We start from the raw sequence: 18942 nt of genomic DNA on the forward strand, positions 1-18942 counted from the left end.
TGCCAAGCTAACTGCTGCCCATCCTCAGGGCCCCTCCCTGGGGAGCCGCAGCCCGTCACGCACTCGCGTAGCGCCTCACCCCTGTAATGGACCCTGGATACAGCTGTCGGTTTAACGCTCACCTCTGACGACTGTCAGCTCCTTGAGGGCAGGGACCCCACCCTCTGTATTCCCAGCACAGGTGCCCCATAACTGCTGAATCAACAGGCAAGTGAACAAATATTACCTGCCCCTTAGGGTTCTCGTGGGGGCTGGTGGTGGGAACACCCAGCACCGTGCTGACCTGCAATCCCAGTGCCCTGCTTCCCAAGGCACTGGCTGGTGGACGCTGGGCCCCAGGTCTCCCCACACCTCTCCCCTCTTCAAGGCCTCCCCAACCCTTAAGGCTCAGTGGAGAGCCCACGTTGTATAAGAGTCCCTCCCTGTCCCCCACAACCCTCCCTGTGCCTTTGAGGACACCTGCCACCCTCTCCCCTACAGCCTGTGGCCTCCCGGAGCCTTCCACGCCCCAGCGGCTCTCACCGTTCATCTTGAGGACAGTTTGTCCCATGGCAGCAATTGCAGGCTGGCCTTGCTGGGTCTAGAGCCCCTGTCTTCCCATAGGGAGACCGGCCATTTGGCAGGCCGTCTGGAAGGCTTTGGCTTGGCTGTCCCAGCCCCTGGGCCCCTGGCTGACCCCAAATGAGGGAAGATGACACAGTGTCCCAGATCAGTTCTGTTTCCTGGGAGGTCACAAGGGCAGGGAATGGGGCACCTGCTGGGTAGCTGGGACCAAGGAGACCAGGTAGCAAGCCCAGCCCTGCCACTCACTCACTGGAACCTTGGGCGACGTGCTCCCCATCCAGGCCTCCTTATCCACTCGGCCCCGGGCAGGGACATAGCGAGCCCCTCCGAGAGGCAGGGACAGTAGTCAGTCGCCAGGAGGCCACAAAGGCGTGCTGGAGCTCCTGGCGGGATACGCGCAGCACGGAGCAGCACACGGGAGCCGGGCCCGCCCTCTTGGCTCTCCCGCCCTGGGAGGTGGCCAGGGGAGGGGCTGGCGGGATGTGGGAAGAGGGGCCTGGAGGCAGGGCTGTCCCACTTGGGGGAACAGTCGGGGAAGAGCAGGCCCCTGGCTTGCAGCAGAATCAGGGTGTCTCATGGGCTGAGGTCCCCAAGGCCTCCCACAGTGACGGTAGCACTGAGCAGTGGAGCCCCCAGCTCGGGGAGGGGGGATGGTGGGAAGGCCAGGGGACAGCAGGTGCTCTGCAGTCAGGGGGCTTGGGCTTGGCCCCATCTCTATCACTGGCTGCCTGAGTGACCCTGGGCGAGTGACCTTGACCTCTCCAGGCCTCAGTTTCCTTAGCCATAAAATGGAGACAGGCCAACACTCCTAGCAGGGTGGTTGTATCACTCCTAGCAGGTGACAGCCCCAGTGTCCTGTGGGTGCTCATACCCTGCAGCCAAACCTTCCCAGCATCCTTCCGGTCTAGTTTTCTCTCCATTCCTACTTCTGGTACCAGTAGGGCCTCCTCCACATCTCCTCTTCCCCATTTCCAGGGACCATTTGTCTTTCAGCACTCATGCCAAGCACAGGCCTGATATACAGTAGGTGCTCAACGAACGCTCGAAGACACAAGGAATGAATGCAAACACCCCAGGGCCCTGCTGGACACACCTGCACACACATGTGGATACCCCCCCAACACCTCACTGCCCCATCCCACCCGAGCTGCCCTGGACCTCAGCGGAACCACCTGGAGGGAGCGGGTAGGGCAGCCTGGGAGGGAGAAGGGGGCCGGGTGTGAAGGGAGGGAACAGGGGGCAGCTGGGGCAGGTCACAGGCAGGCAGGGGGCAGGCGGTCACTGTGGCTCAGTAGCCCTGCGACTGGTAGCCCTGGGGCTCGGGCTCAAAGGTGCTGGCTGGCTGCTGGTAGGTGCCACCCATGCCGGCGGGGTCTGGCCCGGTGCTGGGCTCCACGTAGGGGGCGTAAGGCATGCTGGAGTCCTGGCTGGGGTCCATGTAGTCCTGGGAGAAGAGGGCCGAGTCTGCGCCAATCTGGTACCTCTGGAAGGCCAGCACAGCCTGGCCCGCCTGGGGACGGGGGTCGGCGGGGACAAGGACGGGCGGGAGGGGATGGTTAGGGGAGAGACAGACAAGAGCACTGGGTTAGTAGAGGTTAGTCCACAGGACACGGGCAATAGAGGGTTAAATATCCTCAAAACACAGAAGATGAAATCAAGCTTGACTGGGGAGGAAGGAAGGCTGTCCTCGAAGCCAGCCCAGAACCGCACTCTCTGGCCACGAAGAACTTCGGAAATCACCTGCCCTATGGCCCCTAATCCCAGAGGTCACTCTGGGTCAACAAAAATTCTAGAGTCTTCATTTTGGAGTGTTAAAATGCCCCCAAGGCCCACAGCATCCTTCTCAAAATGTGTTCTTAGGGAGTTAGATGGAATGGAGAAAAAAAGTTTTTGGTGGGACAGAGAAATGTCGGCATCTCCTAAAAGCTATTCTGTCTCTCTTGCAGTTAGGCATAGCCATATGACTAAGTTCTAGCCAATGGGTCACCCGCAAGTTCTCTGTCCCACCCTTTGACCTGATGCCTGGAATGCAGGTGTGATAGCAGGTGCTCTAGTTGTCATAATGGACCATGAGGTCCATGAACCAAATTGTAGGGATGGACGAAGCCTGGGTCACTAAAGACTTCTGGAGCCACTATGCCAGCCCTGGACTGTCTTCCCAGACTTAGACTTTGTTTAAACCACTGTCATTAGTGATTTCTGTCATTTGTCGCTGAACCTAATTCTAACTGAAATGCTTCACCAAACAAGTTTGGGAAACTGAGTTAAATAGAAGACTATAGGACTTGTCAGAGCTTTGACTAATGACTAATGTATGCTGGGATCCCAAAGGGGAAAACTATGGCAAGCAACATTTGCCAACCTTATCCAACCACTGAAGCCCTTTTTTCATAGGACCCAGTTGGGAAAGACTTGTCTACCGCATAAATGCATAGGCGGGAAGTCCTTTTCCAGTAAAAGCAGTTACATTGTTATTAAGGACAATGACACTGATCACACCAAGCTAGGGAATAAATTAAATCTGTCATTAAACGACAATGTTTATAGGTTTGCACTGAAAGTCTTCTCCAGAGACCTTCCCAATCCAGGTAACCTGCCTGTGATGGGAAAATGCTAATGTTCTACATACCCTTGTTTGGGGGCTGGGAAGACTGAGGCCTAGAAAAGGGTGGCCTCATGGCAGTCAGTGCCAGAACCCAGACCTGAACACAGGGGTCCTGCCCCTTCCCAGGCCACGGCCCTCCCCATCTCCTTCCTTTTGATCAGCCTGCTGACAAGGCACTAAGTCAACCAGGAACCCAAAAGGGTCAGTGGGTGAGAGGCAGGGGGCAAAGGGCCAGGGGCCTGGGAAAGGCAGACCAGGCCTCAAGGAGGTGGGCTGAGGAAGTTAGGAGTGGCCCTCCTGTATTTTCCGCTATGTTGGTACGAGGTCCTGGCTGCACGGGCGCTCGGATGCAGGAGCCTGGAGAAGCAGGGAGGTGGAAAGTCCCCCATGGGGCACCAGCAACGTTGTCAGCACCCTTGAGCCATCAGTGAGCCCACAAGAGCACACGGGGAATGAGTGAATGAATGAATGAATGAGTCCCTGAGAGGAACTTCTGCAGACCTGGTCCTCCCACAGCTCCCTGGCTCCACTGGTGTCTGCACGGAGGCAGAGGGCTGGAGGAGATGACCTCTGCAGACCCTTCCAGGAAGGGGCCTCTAGCTACAGGCACCTAGTGCTATATCTGTGGTCACTCCTCCATCCCCACTGAGTCAAGGCCTCCCTTAGCCAGCCAGTTCAAAGAGCCACAGACAGGAGCCATGGAGGGGTGTGGGCCCCTGCTGGACTGGGGTGTAGAGGTGAGGCTGGGCGTTCTGTTCAGAGCCCAGGGACCTGGTGGTACACCTGGCCCTGCTTCTTCAGAGCGGGTGCACTCTCTGTGGCATTTCCACCGTGCAGTGCTTTGCCCTGGGGGCCAGTTTGTACTCCAGGGCAGCAGAGGGAACCTGTGTAGAAATGGGGGCCAAGGTCCTTTGGAAGAACAGGGATTCACCACACGGGAATCACTCCCAAAGTAGAGATTATGAAGGTGTCCTTGACTCCTTGGACAGAATGAATGAATGAATGAATGAATGAACGAACAAAAGAACCTACATTTATTGAGCATCTCTGTGCCAAGCCCTGTGCCAAGCCTTGTTTCATCTGTGCAACAGCCCTGAGAGGCTGGTCCATTATCACTCTTCAGTCCAGGGAAGTAGACTGAGGCTCAGAGAGGTCTGCCCAGGGTCACAAAGCACACGAGAGCAGAGCCAGACCATGAGTCCTCTGATGTCCTGGGCCAGACCCTCCTTGGCAGCCAGCCTCCATGGGGACTGGAAAATCGGCCTTCATGTTGCAGCCATGGGACGTCTCAGCCCACAGCTCGGCACCCTGACAGCCCATGTGTGGAGCCACCTCCAGCCCTTCTACAACCTGTGCAGTACGTTTGGGGGAGGTTTCGGTTTGTCTGTCTTCGCCTCCCCAGGCTGTGGGCTCCTGGGGCCAGGGACCACATCTGATTCATCACTAGGCACAGAACAGTTGCCCAATAAATGTTTACTGAATGAACGGACACATGAAGGATAAACAAAGGAGGCAATGAGCGAATGGTGAGTCTTAACTGGCCCCTCTAGCCAGCTTTCCACCGCCCTGCACGCCCTGGCATCCTGGCCGGTCCAGGAAGTGGGCTGCCCCCCAACCTTGCCACTGGGCATGATTAGGGCTCCCTGCCTCCGGAAGCCAGGCGGGCCTACGGCTGTGCTGAGGTGGGAAACAGCGTGCTGTATTCCTCCTGGAAGGTAAGGTCCTTGAATCTCCGCACGGCCAAGGCTGCGGTCAGGCTCTGCCAGGAGAGAGCAGGGGTGAGGCCAGCGGGGAAGAACAGGGAGAAGCAGAGGTGCCAGCAGGGAGGCTGGCTGCAGTGGGCTGGTGGGCACCTGTCAGTCAGGCTTTCAGACCCACCCCTGGAAGTCCTGGTGTCCAATCACCCAGTCCTCCTCTGCAAGCCCCGCCCCCAAGAGAAAAGGGATAGCCAGGAGCCCACAAAAAAGGAAGAAGTCTAGGACAGGCCCAGGAGGGCAGAGGGGACAGGGAAGGCTGGCTGCAACAAGGCTTCACAGGAGCGGTCAGGACAGCTGGAAGGTCTGGAGGGAAGGGGGCACTGTCAGAGGGGAGGCAAGAACCCTTGGGATGTGGCAACGGAGCCTATATAACCCCAGATATCTGCAGGAGGGAGACGAGAGAAGAAAAAATAAATCGAGAGGACCTGGAACCAGTGGAAAAGAAGGACCAGCCTTGCTGTCACGCTGATGGGTGCTCAACACCACTCGGTCTAGAGCCTGCAAAGGGGTGACCTCTGGCCAGTGGGGCCCAGAGACATGCTTTTTTGGACGCACACAGTATATTTTTTTAAACTTGAACAAATTGCTAACACATAAAGATCAGATTTCTCATAGAAATTCAGACTTCTGGGCTCCCTGGGAAAACAGGAAGACCTGGCCTCTGTGGGTCCCCATTACTGCTCAGAACAGGGTACCCTTTTAGGACGGTGTGCACATGCCACCCGATCCACTCACGCCTTCGCACATCCCGCCTGCCCCGTGGCCATCTGCGTCTGTGACACACCCCACAGCAAATCCAATCTCCCCACTTTACAGATGGGAAGACAGAGGCCCAGAAAATTAGAGGCAGCCCCACGATTCGACCCAGGTCTCCTGACTCTCAGCTTGGGCTCCTTCCCCACCTTGAACCTCAAGGCCTTATCTTCCCATCTAGGCCTCAGCTTTGTCATCTGTAAAAGGAGACAGTAAATACCTACCACCCAACTATTGGAGTGGTTGGGAGGGGAGTCCATTACCACAGGAATGGTGCTCTGCACCAAAGCCAGGGTCTGCCACCACCACCTGACTGTCTTTGCTGGACAGTCTCCTTCCTCAGGGAGCAGCCCTGCCATGAGCATTGAGAAGGGAAGCAGAACAGAGGCCCTGGCTATGCTCAAAGGCCACCAGCCCAGGAGCCTGGCTGGGGCCGGCGAGTGTGGGCCGGGTGGGCGGTGTACTCACCCACGTGAAGATGGAGAGGAACGAGAAGGCGATGGCAGCACGAGCCGCGTCTGTCCCTTCGTTCAGCAGGTTGTCCTGGGGCTTGGAGACCTGCCACTGGTTGGCCAGGTAGCAGAAGCCCACGAACCAGAGGAAGGCCCAGAAGGCTGGGGTGTGCACGGGGCCAGGCAGACGCCCGCGCCGGGAGAGAAGGCGAAGAGGGAGGAAATTGGAAACCGAGGAGCAGGGGACGTTTGAGAGCACGACTCCCACGCTCCCCCGCCCCCAAAGGGAGAGGAGGTGGGGGTCAGAGTGGGGAGAGCACAGGCAAGGTGCAGGCGGAAACACAGAGGCCGGTCAGATGCAGAGCGGGAGAGAGACCACAGAAAGGAACCAGCCAGGCCGGAGCAGATCCAGGGAGGGCCGGGCAGTGAGAGGGAGGGAGAGACAGAGGGAAGGAGAGACAGAGAAAAGTCAGTCAGCCTCGGCCGGCGTTTCTCTAACCTCAGCCAACACAGATTTCCTGGCTGAATCCCTGACTGACCCATGGTCCACCCTGAGACCTGCAGCTCTCTGGGAGGAGCGTCCACCCAACCCCGCAGACTCCCAGAGAACTGGGCAGGAGAGGATGAGGGGACGCTGGGGCCAGCAGGTCTGAGTCTCAACCACTAATGTGACTGCAGCCTCACAAAGCCCCAAGGTTAGTGAGGGGCCCTTTGAGAGCCGAGGTCTGGGGAGCTTAGTGGTGCGAGCCTTGTGGCAACAAGATCTCTGGATGCCCACAGTCTATCCATAGAAGTCCAGAGCTGCTCAGGATAAAAAGCGTGTGTGCCGGGGGTGGTGCCTAGAGCCCAGCCCCTCCCAGAGACACTGCTGGGGAACCCTGGGGCTCCATGGAACAAAGTTTGAGAACCACTCATGTCATTCTAGTTCCTTCAAGTCTAAGGGACCCCGGGCCTCACTGCCTGCAAGCCAGGCACATCCTGAGAGTCCTGGGGTCAGGAAGTGGGGGGTGGTCCCAGCCAGACACCTGAGATCACAACCCTAGGCCAGTGACACCAAATCCAAGCACCTTCCAATCAGTCTCTCGGAACTCATGGGGACAGAGACCAGGGTACTTCTGCCAAAGGTCATTTCCGAAGGGCAAGGGTGGCAGGTCATGGCGGCTCCCCAGCTCCAGGTCCTGACCCTCCCGGGGTACCTCCTGTGTGCTAGGGCCTTCAGCCATCACCTTGCTTACTTCTCACGGGGCTCCACCAGGGAAGGGGCCAGAAGAGGCCACTGAAAGAAGGGGTGACTCCTCTGGTCGTTGTGCTCCCCTCCCCGCGTGAGCTGTGGGCTGTTCTGGGGTCTCAGGCCCAGCCCTGGTCCCACCCTTCCCTGCTGCCAGCCCTGTGACCCCAAGTCTTTCTCTTCACCCGCCTGCACCTCAGTTTCCCCATCTGGAAAATAGGGAGAAGGGTGGCAGCCGCCTCCCAGGTGTGCGTGAGGCTGAGGAGGACCACGGCCGGGACATGCCCCTGCGGATTCTGTTGCGCTGGGGTTGGGGGGTGCCCACTGGGATGGGGGCTCACCCGAGACGCCGATGTCGGACAGGACGGCCTTCTTACGGTCCTTGACACTGCTGATCTGCGGGAAGTACACGTCCAGGGCCAGGTAGAGCAGGCAGGTGAGGAAGGCAAGCACGCCCACGGTCACGCCGTAGCCGCAGGCATTGGGGTTGCGGTTGTAGATGCAAAACTCCTCGCTCTCTGAGGGGCTGTTGAGGTAGCCCTCATTCACGATGGAGCCAAACACCACGATGGAGAACACCTGCGGTGGCGGGGGAGGGGCAGGGGCAGGCGTGAGACTCCTCCCAGTACCAGCCCCAGGGGAGGGGAGGGCTGCCAACCCCCTCGGCCTGCTGCCTGCCTCTCTGTGAGCCCTCTTCACCCCAAACAGCCACAGGGCCGGTGTTAAGCAGACATTTCAGAGGACAGGCCCAGAGAGGGAGGGGAATTTGCTTGGGGTCACACAGCACAGGCGGGCTCATTCACTTTCTTCTTCAGCTACAGGCACTGAGGACCCTCCAGCCACAGATGTGGCCCCACTCCCCTTCCAGCCAGGTGCTGAGAGGTCTTCCTGGGCCCTGATACCACAGTTCCTGGCCTCCCAGAAGAAGTCTCAGCCCTCTGGGTGGTGAACTGCCAAGCCAACAAGCCCCCAGCTGATTCCTCCAGATGTGGGCACGTGCCCAGCCCCATTCTGTGCTCCCCTCTGCTCTGCAGAGCCACTGTCTGTTCTGGGGTCTCAGGCCCTGTCCTTGGTCCCACTCTTCCCTGTTGCCCAGGCCCTGACAAGTGGAAAGAATGATAAATGAAAAAAATACAACAGTCACAACCCTGTCAATTACAGAGCAACAAGCCAGTTACTTGCAGGACCCCGAGTGTAACATGTGTTACCTCCTTAAGTGCCCCCAACAACTTCCAAGACAGGTCTATTTCAGCTGGGCTGGCAGCCAGCAGAGGTGGTCCTCTAAGACCCCACCTCCTGGTATTCCGCGTTTGTGCAATCTCCTTCCCCTAGACTGTGGGCTGAGCCTAGCGATTTGCTTCTAAACAAACAGAATATGTCAAAAAGTGACGGGATGTCACTTGTGCGAGGAGGTTACAAAGACCTGGCCTCCATCATGCTCACCCCCTCTTGACCCCTCTCACTTGCTTGCTCTGATTGAAGCAGCTGCCAGGTTTTGAGCTGCCTTATGGAGAAACACACGCAGCATGGAACTGAGAGAGGTCTCCAGTCAAGAGCCAGCAGGAAACTGAGCCCCGCGGCCCACAGGGAACGAGTCCTGCCAGCACCATGTAAGTGAGCTTGACAATGGATCCTCCCTCAGCCTTCAGATGAGACCGCAGCCCTGGCTGACACCATGATGGGAGAGGCAGTGGCACCTTGCTAAGCAGATTCCTGGCCACAGAAACTGTGAGATAACAAATGTTTGTTGTTCTAAGCCACTACATTTTGGGGTGTCTTGTTACACAGCAGCAGCTAACGAATACAATCAGCATCATTGGCATTTTGCAGATGAAGCAGGGAAGGTATAGGTATTGGTTAATGTGCCCAGAGTCACACAGCTGGTACATGGCAGAGCTGGCTTCAAACCCAGGGACCTGACTCTGAAGTTCATGCTTTTTCCTCCTACCTCTCGCCTGCCCGGAAACTATGATTATAAGGAGGCCCAGACCCAAATGACAAACACACAAACAGGAAAACAGAACCTCAGATGCGGCCTACAGTGAACTTGAGGTGCAGGCTGCAGAGGGTTTATTGTCCATTTTCCACTTCACTTTGCTTTCCAACTTTTCTATAATAAGGAACTAGAATTTCAATATGACCCAGACACATTTTCGTCCTTAGCTAACACCTATGATGGGAAGTGACTCCAGCACAGGTGTGAGAAAAAATATATGAAGCATCATTTTTTAAATTGTATCTTTTTAAGATGTCTACACTTTACCTGGGTTTTATAATGTACTGGAATATATTAGTGTAGCAGTAATATATATAAAACAAATCCACATTTTTTATTGAAATATAGTTGATGTACAATATTATATAAGTTTCAAGTATACAATATAGTGATTCACAATTTTTAAAGGTTATATGCCATTTATAGTTATTATAAAATATTGGCTATAGTCCCTTGTACAATAAATCCTTGTAGCTTATTTTATACATAATAGTTTGTACCTCTTAATCCCCTACCGCTATATTGCCCCTCCCCCTTCCCTCTCCCCACTAGTAACCACAAGTTTGTTCTCTATATCTGTGAGTCTGCTTCTTTTTTGTTATATTCACTAATTTGTTGTGTTTTTTAGATTCCACATATAAGTGATACACAGTACTTATCTCTCTCTGTCTGACTTATTTCACTTAGCATAATACCCTCCAAGTCCACCCATGTTGCTGCAATGGCAAAATTTCCTTCTTTTTTATGGCTGAGTAGTATTCCATTATATATATATACAATATTTACCACATCTTCTTTATCCATTCATCTGTTGATGGACACTTAGGTTGCTTCCATTTCCTGGCAACTGTAAATAATACATGAACATTGGGGTGCATGTATCTTTTCAAGTCGGTGTTTTTGTTTTTTTCAGATATATGTCCAGGAGTGGAATTGCTGGGTCATATGGTAGTTCTATTTTTAGTTTTTTGAGAAACCTCCATACTGTTTTCCACAGTGGCTGCACCAGTTTACATTCCCACCAACAGTGTATGAGGGTTCCCTTTCCTCCACATCCTCATCAACATTTGTTATTTGTGTTCTTTATAAAAAATTATTTATTTATTTATTATTTACTTATTTTGGCTGCACCGGGGCTTCATTGCAGCATGTGGGATCTTTAGTTGCAGCATTTGGACTCTTAGTTGCAGCATGCATGCAGGATCTAGTTCCCCGAGCAGGGATAAAACCTGGGCCCCCCACATTGGAAGTGCGAAGTCTTACCCACTGGACCACCAGGGAAGTCCCTATGTTCTTTTTGACGATAACCATTCTGACAGGTGTGATATGATATCTCATTTTTGTTTTGATTTGCATTTCCCTGACGATTAGCAACGGTGAGCATTTTTTATGTGCCTACTGGCCATCTGCATTTCCTCTCTGGAAAAATGTCTATTCAGGTCTCCTGTCCATTTTTTAATCAGGTTGTTTTTTTGATGTTGAGCTGTATGAGCTGTTTATATATGTTGGATATTAACCTCTTATCAGTCATATCATTTGCAAATATTTTCTCCCATTCAGTAGGGTTGTGTTTTTGTTTTGTTCATGTTTCCTTTGCTGTGCAAAAGGTTTTAAGTTTAATTAGGTCCCATTTGTTTATTTTTGCCTTTATTTCCTTTGCTTTAGGAGATAATTCCAAAAAAATACTGCTATGATTTATGTCAAAGAGTGTTCTGCCTATGTTTTCCTCTAGGAGTTTTATGGTTTCCAGTCTTACATTTAGGTCTTTAATCCATTTTGAAGTTTATTTTTGTATACGGTGTTAGAGAACACTCTGATTTTATTCTTTTACATGTAGCTGTCCAGTTTTCCCAGCACTACTTATTGAAGAGACTGTCTTTTCTCCACTGTATATTCTTGCCTCCTGTGTCATAGATTAACTGACCATAGGTGCGTGGGTTTCAAATTTACGTTTAATGGGAGGACGGATTCACAAATTTTTCCTGAAGGACGGCATGAACTAAGGTTTGGAGACCACTGGTTCATGACACTTGTGTTAACAAGGATTCTGACCCAAATGTCCATGAATGGATGAATGGAGAAGTAAGCTATGGCACATCCATACAATGGAATGTTATTCAGCCATAAAAAGGGGCAGAGTTCTGATATATGCTGCAACTGGATGAACCTTAAAACAGGTGAAGAGAGAAGTGAAAGAAGCCCAGACACGAAAGGTCAGTATTATGATTTCTTTTATGTATCATACCCAGAATAGGCAAAACAGAGACAGAAAGCAGACTAGAGGTTACCAGGGGCTGGGGGAGGGAAGAATGAGGGGTGATTACTTAATGGATATGGTGGGTATTTATGGTGTGATGAATAAGGTGAATCGACTAAATGCCACTGAACTGTAGACTTTAAAATGGTTTATTGTGGGTAATATGAATTTTTCTGCAATTCAAAAAAAAAAAAAAAGAAAGGATTGGGGCGGGGGGCTGTGTCCTGGTTCAGCCACAGGCACTGAAATGGGCAGTGGTGGCCTGTGAGCCACACATTTGCCAATCCTGATTTGGGAATGTACATGTCACCTCAACCTGCAGACCAGTGCAGGCCTCCTGGCACACAGCTCTTCCCGGTCACAGGCTCTGCATCTTCACAATCTCCGCATGGAGCAGCAAGGGTAATTCGTACTGCCCCCAATTGACAGAGAAGGAAAACTGAGGCTCAGAAAGAGGAGGTGACACTGTTGTCAGGGTACAGGCTGAACTTGAACCCAGGTCTCTTGAATCTCAGCCCTACGCTCTCTTCCACCTGACCAAGCTGACCCTCAGCCTCAGGAGGTGGGCCCTGAAGCAGGCGTGACCCTTTATTTCCAGAGACCCAGGGGATCAGTAGGAAAGCATCAGTGTGCTGGGAACAGGCCGTGGGAATGGAATGGCAAGTCTGGCATTCAGGGGCACAGGAGGGGAGAGGCACGAAGTCCAGACTTCAGAGCAACTGTCAAATGGACCCCTGGGCTACTGACAGCCCAGACAAGCAATGCAGACGCCACTGGGAGACAAAGGCAGGCTCTGACAGCCAGCTGCCTGGGCGGTGCACTGCACAACTCCAGGGACCACCACTCACACAGCCCCTTAGGCCTGTGCACCAAGACAAGTCCAAGGCTCCTACCAGAAAACTGCCAGGTTGGGAATCTGAGGCCCAGTCCCAATGTCATCAGACGTCACCAATCCAGCAAAATGGAAAAGCCTCTTGATTAGACAGAGACTTCAGACACTGAGGAGTCACACAGACCTGCTGGATTCAAATCCCAGGCCTGCTGCTCATGCTGTGTGGCCTCAGGCAAACGACTTAACCTCTCTGAGCCTCAGATTGGTCCTCTGTAAAAATTAACCTTCCCTCCAGGGCTGATGGGAGCATTACACACAAGTACACAGAGCACAGCAGTCAGGACTTCGTTAAGGGTTAACTTCCTTCTCCAGAGGCCCTGGGAGACAAGACACGCTCCCTGGGGGCTGGAACAAGGGTGGACCCCTTCCCTAAAGCAGGCTGAGTGGAGGGGTGGGGGCAGCAGGTGGGCGGAAGTCCGGGCTTTGGGGACAGCAGAGGAGGAAGCATTAAGACGGGCCCTCTTGGGGGAGAGGAGCAGGGAGACCTCAGAGAGGCCAGGAGGAAAGTGCTGGTGAGGGCGCGTCCCCAAGAGGGGAAGGAGCAAGATTAAACAGCCTCCCGGACCTGACTGGGCGGGGCCACGGAACTGGCAGAGCTGGCATGCCAGCTCCCTGCAGCCAGTCCTTCAGCCCCCGGCTCCCCACCCTCCTCTCCGCCCACGGCTCCCTCCTGCAGACTTGGGCCTCCATCAGGCATTCATCAGAGGTCACAGGCTTCTCAGTGCCTTGCACTGTGCTGGGAGGGGGCGTCAAGGGGGACCGCGTCCGTGGAGCCCCTGCTGTCGGGGAGCTGACCGTCTAGAGCGACAGGAGTGAGGGGGCGAGAGCCTGGCCCCTTGTCTAGTGGGGTGAACTTGGGCTTAACCTCTCTGAGTCTCAGTTCCCAACAACAATAGCACCTAAACCACTGACATTTTGTGAGGAATAAATTAGGTCCTACGTTAAGGAAGAGCACGTGATGCAGAGTAAACAACCAAAAAATGCCAGACTGACACTAAACAAGTGGAAAAGATAACTGAGGCAATGACCCATGGTGGCAAGTGCTGGGAAGAGGTGGCAGTGGTCAGGGGACGGAGCCCTGAGCAGTGATCTCTGAGCTGGGCCAAGAAGGAGCCAGCCCTGCACAGATCAGGGGAAGCGTGTTTCAGGCACAGGAACAGATGGGGCAAAGGCTGAAGGTGAGGGAAGGAGTACGGCTGGAGCAGCGACCAGGGAGCTGGGGCTGGAGGAGGCAATGCGACAGGAAGCAGCAGGGAGGGCAGGGCCTGGTGGGCCACAGGCACATCGGATTAAATGCAGTGAGAAGCCACAGGAGCAACGAGATCTGGGTCTATGGATCATGGTCCCCACCCTGCAGAACGAAGGTCACCTAAGTGCCCCCACCCCCAATCCCCGGCCCTGGGCCTTCTGGACACAATCCAAGCTTCTAGGGCTGGTGGTCAAGGTCCTCTAAGTACCCGCTCTGCCCACCTCTCCCGGGGCCTCCCTTCCCTCCACTTCCCACCAGCCACCTACTTGCCCACCTCACAGCCCCGGCCCTTTCCACTGTTTTCTTTCCGTAATATTCTTTCTACCACGCAGTAGGTGCTGGGCTATAACTAACTTTTCTGATTATGTTGGGTGGCGGTGGGGTGAGCTGCCCCTCTGCTGGGCATGCACTACCCAGGGAGCTGACCACTCTGTAGCCACAGGGCCCCCTGCCTCCGGGGCCTGGGAGGCCGCATCACGGAGGCCAGAGAACTGGGGCTTGCTATCGGTTGTTCATTCATTTGAAAGTATTTCTAAGCACCTAGTATGTGCCAGGCCCTGTGCGAGAGGCTGAGGGGGCAAGATCCCTGTTCTCATCAGGGAGACAAACAGCTGAGAAACATGTACAGAAGTCCGGACAAGTGTCCCGAAGCAGGGCAGGAGGAGACAGACTGGGCGAATGGGGGTCACTGATGTAGTGACCTTTGAGCGGACACCCATATGCAGAAAGGCAGAGAGCCATGCAGATATTGGGGAGAGACGTTCCAGGGGGAAGTAACCACAAGTTCAAAGGCCCTGGGGCGCGAATAAGCTTGGTGCCTCGAGGAGGTGCACAGGGCGTGGCTGGAGCACAGTGAGCAAGGGGAGGTCCCCGAGATACGCAGGGGCCGGCCCCCAGGGCCTGCAGTGGAAGGCTGAGTTCAGGAGTCACTTCGGGGTTAAGAGCAGGTGAGTGAATGATCTGACTTAGGTTTAAGAAGACTCGCCCTGGTCATGGTGGAGAAAAGACTGTGGGGCGAGGGTGAAAGCAGGGAGACCAGAGGGGCCAATCAGCGCCTAGGTGAGGGACAAGGGAGGCGGGGCTGGCGTGGGCAGCGGGATGGGGTGAAGTAATGGGGGCTGAATGTCCTTTGGAGGTAAAGCCACCAGAATCTGCAGACACTGGCCTGCTGCGGGGAGCGGGGCAGTCGGGGAGGGGCTGGGCTGGATGAGAATTGGGAACAGAGGTGTCGTGCCAGGTCCCCTGCAGGCTGCAGGGCTGGGCCAGGGCAGGGAGCCACCCCTGGACCAGGCTGAGAGTCTACAGATGGAGACACTGAGCCTAGGGGAGGGGAAGCAGCATTGCCAAGGACACACGACAAGGCCCTTGCAGTCTCACCACACCCTCTGCAGGACCCTCTGGGCCCCAGGTTAACTCCTCCATTTAGCTGCAGTCTCCCCACCCCGAGTGGGAGGGAGCCTCGCAAAAGCAGGCCCGGGCCCCAGGTTTCTGTTCCACGGTCCAAGGCAGGAGGAACGGGGACTCCCTCAAGACCCACGTTGTGACTGAAACACATGCTCTTCACTCCACAAGGTCCATGGCCTTATTCTCATTTTACCCACGTCCAGGGAACTGCCCAGGTCCCATGGGTGTTTAAGGGTGGATGGAGTATTGACAAAAATCCAAGGCCAGTGTGCCCTGTGTCGGGTGGCCTCTGGGGTGACTTGCTAAGGCCGGGTGGCAAGGAGCAGGCAGAGCAGCCACCAGAGAACCGGAAATTAAACCACAGTGAAATTCTACGCTGGCCACAGTGGCAGAGGCATGGGAGGGAGAAGCTCACCCCAACGAGCAGATCTGCTGCAGGGGCCAGAGACAGGTCTGCGGAGGCAGAACCAGCAGCCAGGAAACAGGACAGGATGGAGGGTGAGGGCCTCAGGTACTCAGGGGGGCCACTGGTCACAGGCAGGCACAGGAAAAACCACCTCCCTCCCTTGCACTAGAGAAAAATGTTTAAAAAAAAAAAAAAGCACCAAGGTAAACTGGGGCAAGACTGTGTTTTTTTCACCATCTTTATAATCCAATCCCGAGTCTTAAAAAAACGGATTCCAGATGGCACTTAGAGCAGAGCTATCTCCAACTCAGAAAAACAAATGGAAGGAATCTCAGCATCTCAGGCTCCTGGATTCAGAGACACACAGAAACAGAGACCCCAGAACTGCCAGACCCTGCCCTGGCCTCACATCTCTCTCTCTCCCACCCCATGACTCAACCATCCTAGAGGGCCAGCATTAGAAAGCCACAGGCTGTTTGATAATTTCGCCCTGGCTGTTCCCACCTCCCAGAACACCCTTCCCCACCTTCTTCATCTTTCAAATAGGAACGAACTCCTCCCCACCCTTCAAAACCCTGTTGGGAGGCGGTGACTTGCAGCTGCCTCCTGGGACACCCTCCTTCCCAGTCACTCTCGCCCACCCTAACCCTGCACATACTCCTGCTTGGGATTCATCTACCTGTCTGTCTCCCCCGGCCCACCCTCACACCCGACCCTGAGCCAGCCCACAGCCTCTGCAGGGGCCCTGCATCCACTGGGAGGGCTTGACAAAAATCATCTCATTTAATCCTCATCAAAACCTCTAAGGAAAAAAAAAATATATACACCTATATGTATAACTGAATCACTTTGCTGTACACCAGAAACTAACATTGTAAAAATCAACTACACTTCAACAGATAAACAAAAATAACAACAAAACGCCCACCCCAACAAAGCAGGCTTACTTAGCCCACTCCAGCAGAGGGCAGCTGAGGCTCCATGAGGCCTGGACCCTGGCCAGCCCACGGCCGGATGACCCGGAGCAGGTAAGCATGGTGCCGGGCCTCCTGCCCAGGCCTGCGCCAGGTCCAGCCCCATTCCAGGATGTGAGCAAAACCTCGACCTTCAGCTGCCTCCCCATGAAGAAATGACTTCCAGATCCCAGACTCTAGGACCAGCACGAGACCCAGGAGAGACAGCTGCTGTGCCGAGCCTGTCACCTCCCCACAGTGCAGGAGGGGCCCGGCCCACTTTTCTCCACATCCGCCCAGAGAGCTGGCAGGCTGTGCCTGGGCCAGTGCCGGGCATCAGGCTAACTCGGGCTCCAGGGACAGCTGGGCCCAGCCAGCGTCAGGGGCAGGTGGGGACAGAGGTCCCTGCTGTTCTCAGGGAACTTCCCAGAGGCCTGGCTTTATACATCCTTAGGCACCTGCTGAGTCTTCCCCCAGACAAGCTGTCAAGAGATGAGGTCAGGAGTCCACGACTCTCCGGTCCTGCCAGCTCCGGATGGCACCTTCTATCTACCTCACCCTGTACAGGGACATCTGTTCCCCAGACGGGTGGCTGGGAGGAGTCCCTGGTCCCTGCCTCACGCAGCCAGCGGACCTGCTCACCGGCTCTCCACTTGGCGGCATCGGCTACTGTCCACTTCCAGGCCACAGTGTTGCTTGCCTGACTCAGGACAGCCTCCTCTCCCGCCTCCTCCAACCCATCTCCAGACGGGCGCCAGGGGGCGCTCACCACGGGCTGCTGGTCTCACCTCTGGTCTCTCCCCGCCCCCTCATCCATCTGCACGCTGGCCCCCACTCAGCTGCTCAGACCTCAGAGTGGGCGCGTCCTTGAACCCCATCCAACCTGGCACTTGGGTCTATTTCTTCATCCTTCCCCAAACAACTCTCAATTTCCTCCATGCAGCCACCCGCCCCCGCCCCTGTGCTGGTCCAGGCCACCATCACCTCTTGCTAAGCGATGACGGCAGCTTCCCAGCCTCTGTGCGCCACTCCTGCACCCCTGCACCATCCACTTCACTGGGGCTGAAAAGATCTCTCTAAACCTAAGTCAGATCGTGTCACCCCCTGCTGCATCTCACTCACCAACACCCGCACGGTGAAATCCCCCTCCCCACCCCAACCCCCAGGGTTCCAGCTTCCTCTCAGCCTCCTCTCCTGCCACTCACCTCTAGCTCCCTCCTAAGCTCATTCCTGCCTCAGGGCCTTGGCACTGGCTGTTCCCTCTACCTGGGATGCCTAGAGTTCCCCAGATCTTCCAGGCTGGCTCCTGCTGGTTCCTTCTCAACATCCAAATCTCAATGCAAGCCACCTCCTCAGAGAAGCTCTCCAGACCTGACTCCCAATATTCTCCAATACCCCCATGTATTTTCTTGATAACCTCATTACATATTTTTGTCTTATTTTTTGGTTCAGTTGCTGGGTGTATGTCTCCACTTCAGACCCAGAGGGAGGGTCAGGAAAGGCTTCAAGGTGAGTGAACAGCAAGCCTGATATATGGGCAGAGGCACAGGCAGCACGAGAGCTGGGAGAAAAACTATCCTCTCCTCGGCACCCTTGGCTTGCACACCTCTGACCACAGGGAGCTCACTCCGTAACAAAGGGCTGCCGTGTCCTCTCCCTCAGCACGAGCTGAGCCCGCCTTCCTGCCGGCATCCCCATGAAGTCCTCAACCTGCCTCCTGGGCCTCACGGAAAGAGCGGACAAAGAAACGGGCAGCCGAGCGTTTGAGGGATGAGTCAGGCTGCAAGGGCCCCCCTTCACGGGAACAGGCCCTGCTTCCCCCCGGGTCACGTGAGGGAAAGGGCCGAAGCCAACGCAGGGGCGCGTGACGGGCACTGGGTTGGGGGGGCACTCGGCTTCCTCAAGAGCCTCATGCAGAGCCGCAGGGCGGGGGCAGGGCAGGCGGGCTCCCTTCTCTCCTCCCAGGCCCGGCGGCCCGGCCACCACCTCTGCAGCCTTGGAAGCAGAGACCTGCTGCGGATTAGGCAGTAATCTTCCCGCAAGCTGTCTCCGTGTGCTCTCCGCAGTGGGGGTGGGGAGTGGGCTTGCTGGGCAGGGGCCCTGTCCCCGCAGCACTGAGACTCGCTCAGGGGATCTGAAGGCTCCCCTGTCTTCTCCCTCCTGTGGCTGCACAAACACCAGGAGAGCAGGGAGCCTCCTTAGAAACGGGGAAACTGAGACCCAGCCCTGAAGACTGCAGACTTGAATGGGGACGGTGGGTGGACGGAGGAGGACAGAGCACTGCAATTCCCAGCCTCATTCACCCACGTGTGAGCCATGACAAGATGCCAGGTACCGTCTCGCACTGGGGATATGACAGTGACCTGACAGACACGGTCCCTGCCCCCAGAGCTTACAGCCCATGGGGCGTGGCGGGGGGGGGGGGG

General features: G+C 55.3%; 1 protein-coding gene across 2 annotated transcripts in view; it reads right to left on the reverse strand.

Annotated features, from left to right (window-relative positions):
* Positions 1-1798: 1798 nt before the first annotated feature.
* The window catches only part of SYNGR1 (synaptogyrin 1), a 25799-nt gene continuing 8655 nt past the window's right edge, over positions 1799-18942 (reverse strand). Inside the window, exons 2-4 of one of the 2 annotated variants that reach the window (XM_007454000.1) lie at positions 7701-7938; positions 6148-6293; positions 1799-2074 (exon numbers count right to left, since the gene is read on the reverse strand). In XM_007454000.1, coding sequence (XP_007454062.1) covers positions 1853-2074; positions 6148-6293; positions 7701-7938 — 606 coding nt within the window. In that variant the 3' untranslated portion in view covers positions 1799-1852. Of the gene's footprint in view, positions 2075-4627; positions 4929-6147; positions 6294-7700; positions 7939-18942 lie in introns of those variants that run through there. The other variant, XM_007454001.1, reaches the window with a different exon arrangement.

Source organism: Lipotes vexillifer, unplaced genomic scaffold (assembly GCF_000442215.2).
Source record: "Lipotes vexillifer unplaced genomic scaffold, Lipotes_vexillifer_v1.1 scaffold382, whole genome shotgun sequence".
NCBI lineage: Eukaryota > Metazoa > Chordata > Mammalia > Artiodactyla > Lipotidae > Lipotes > Lipotes vexillifer.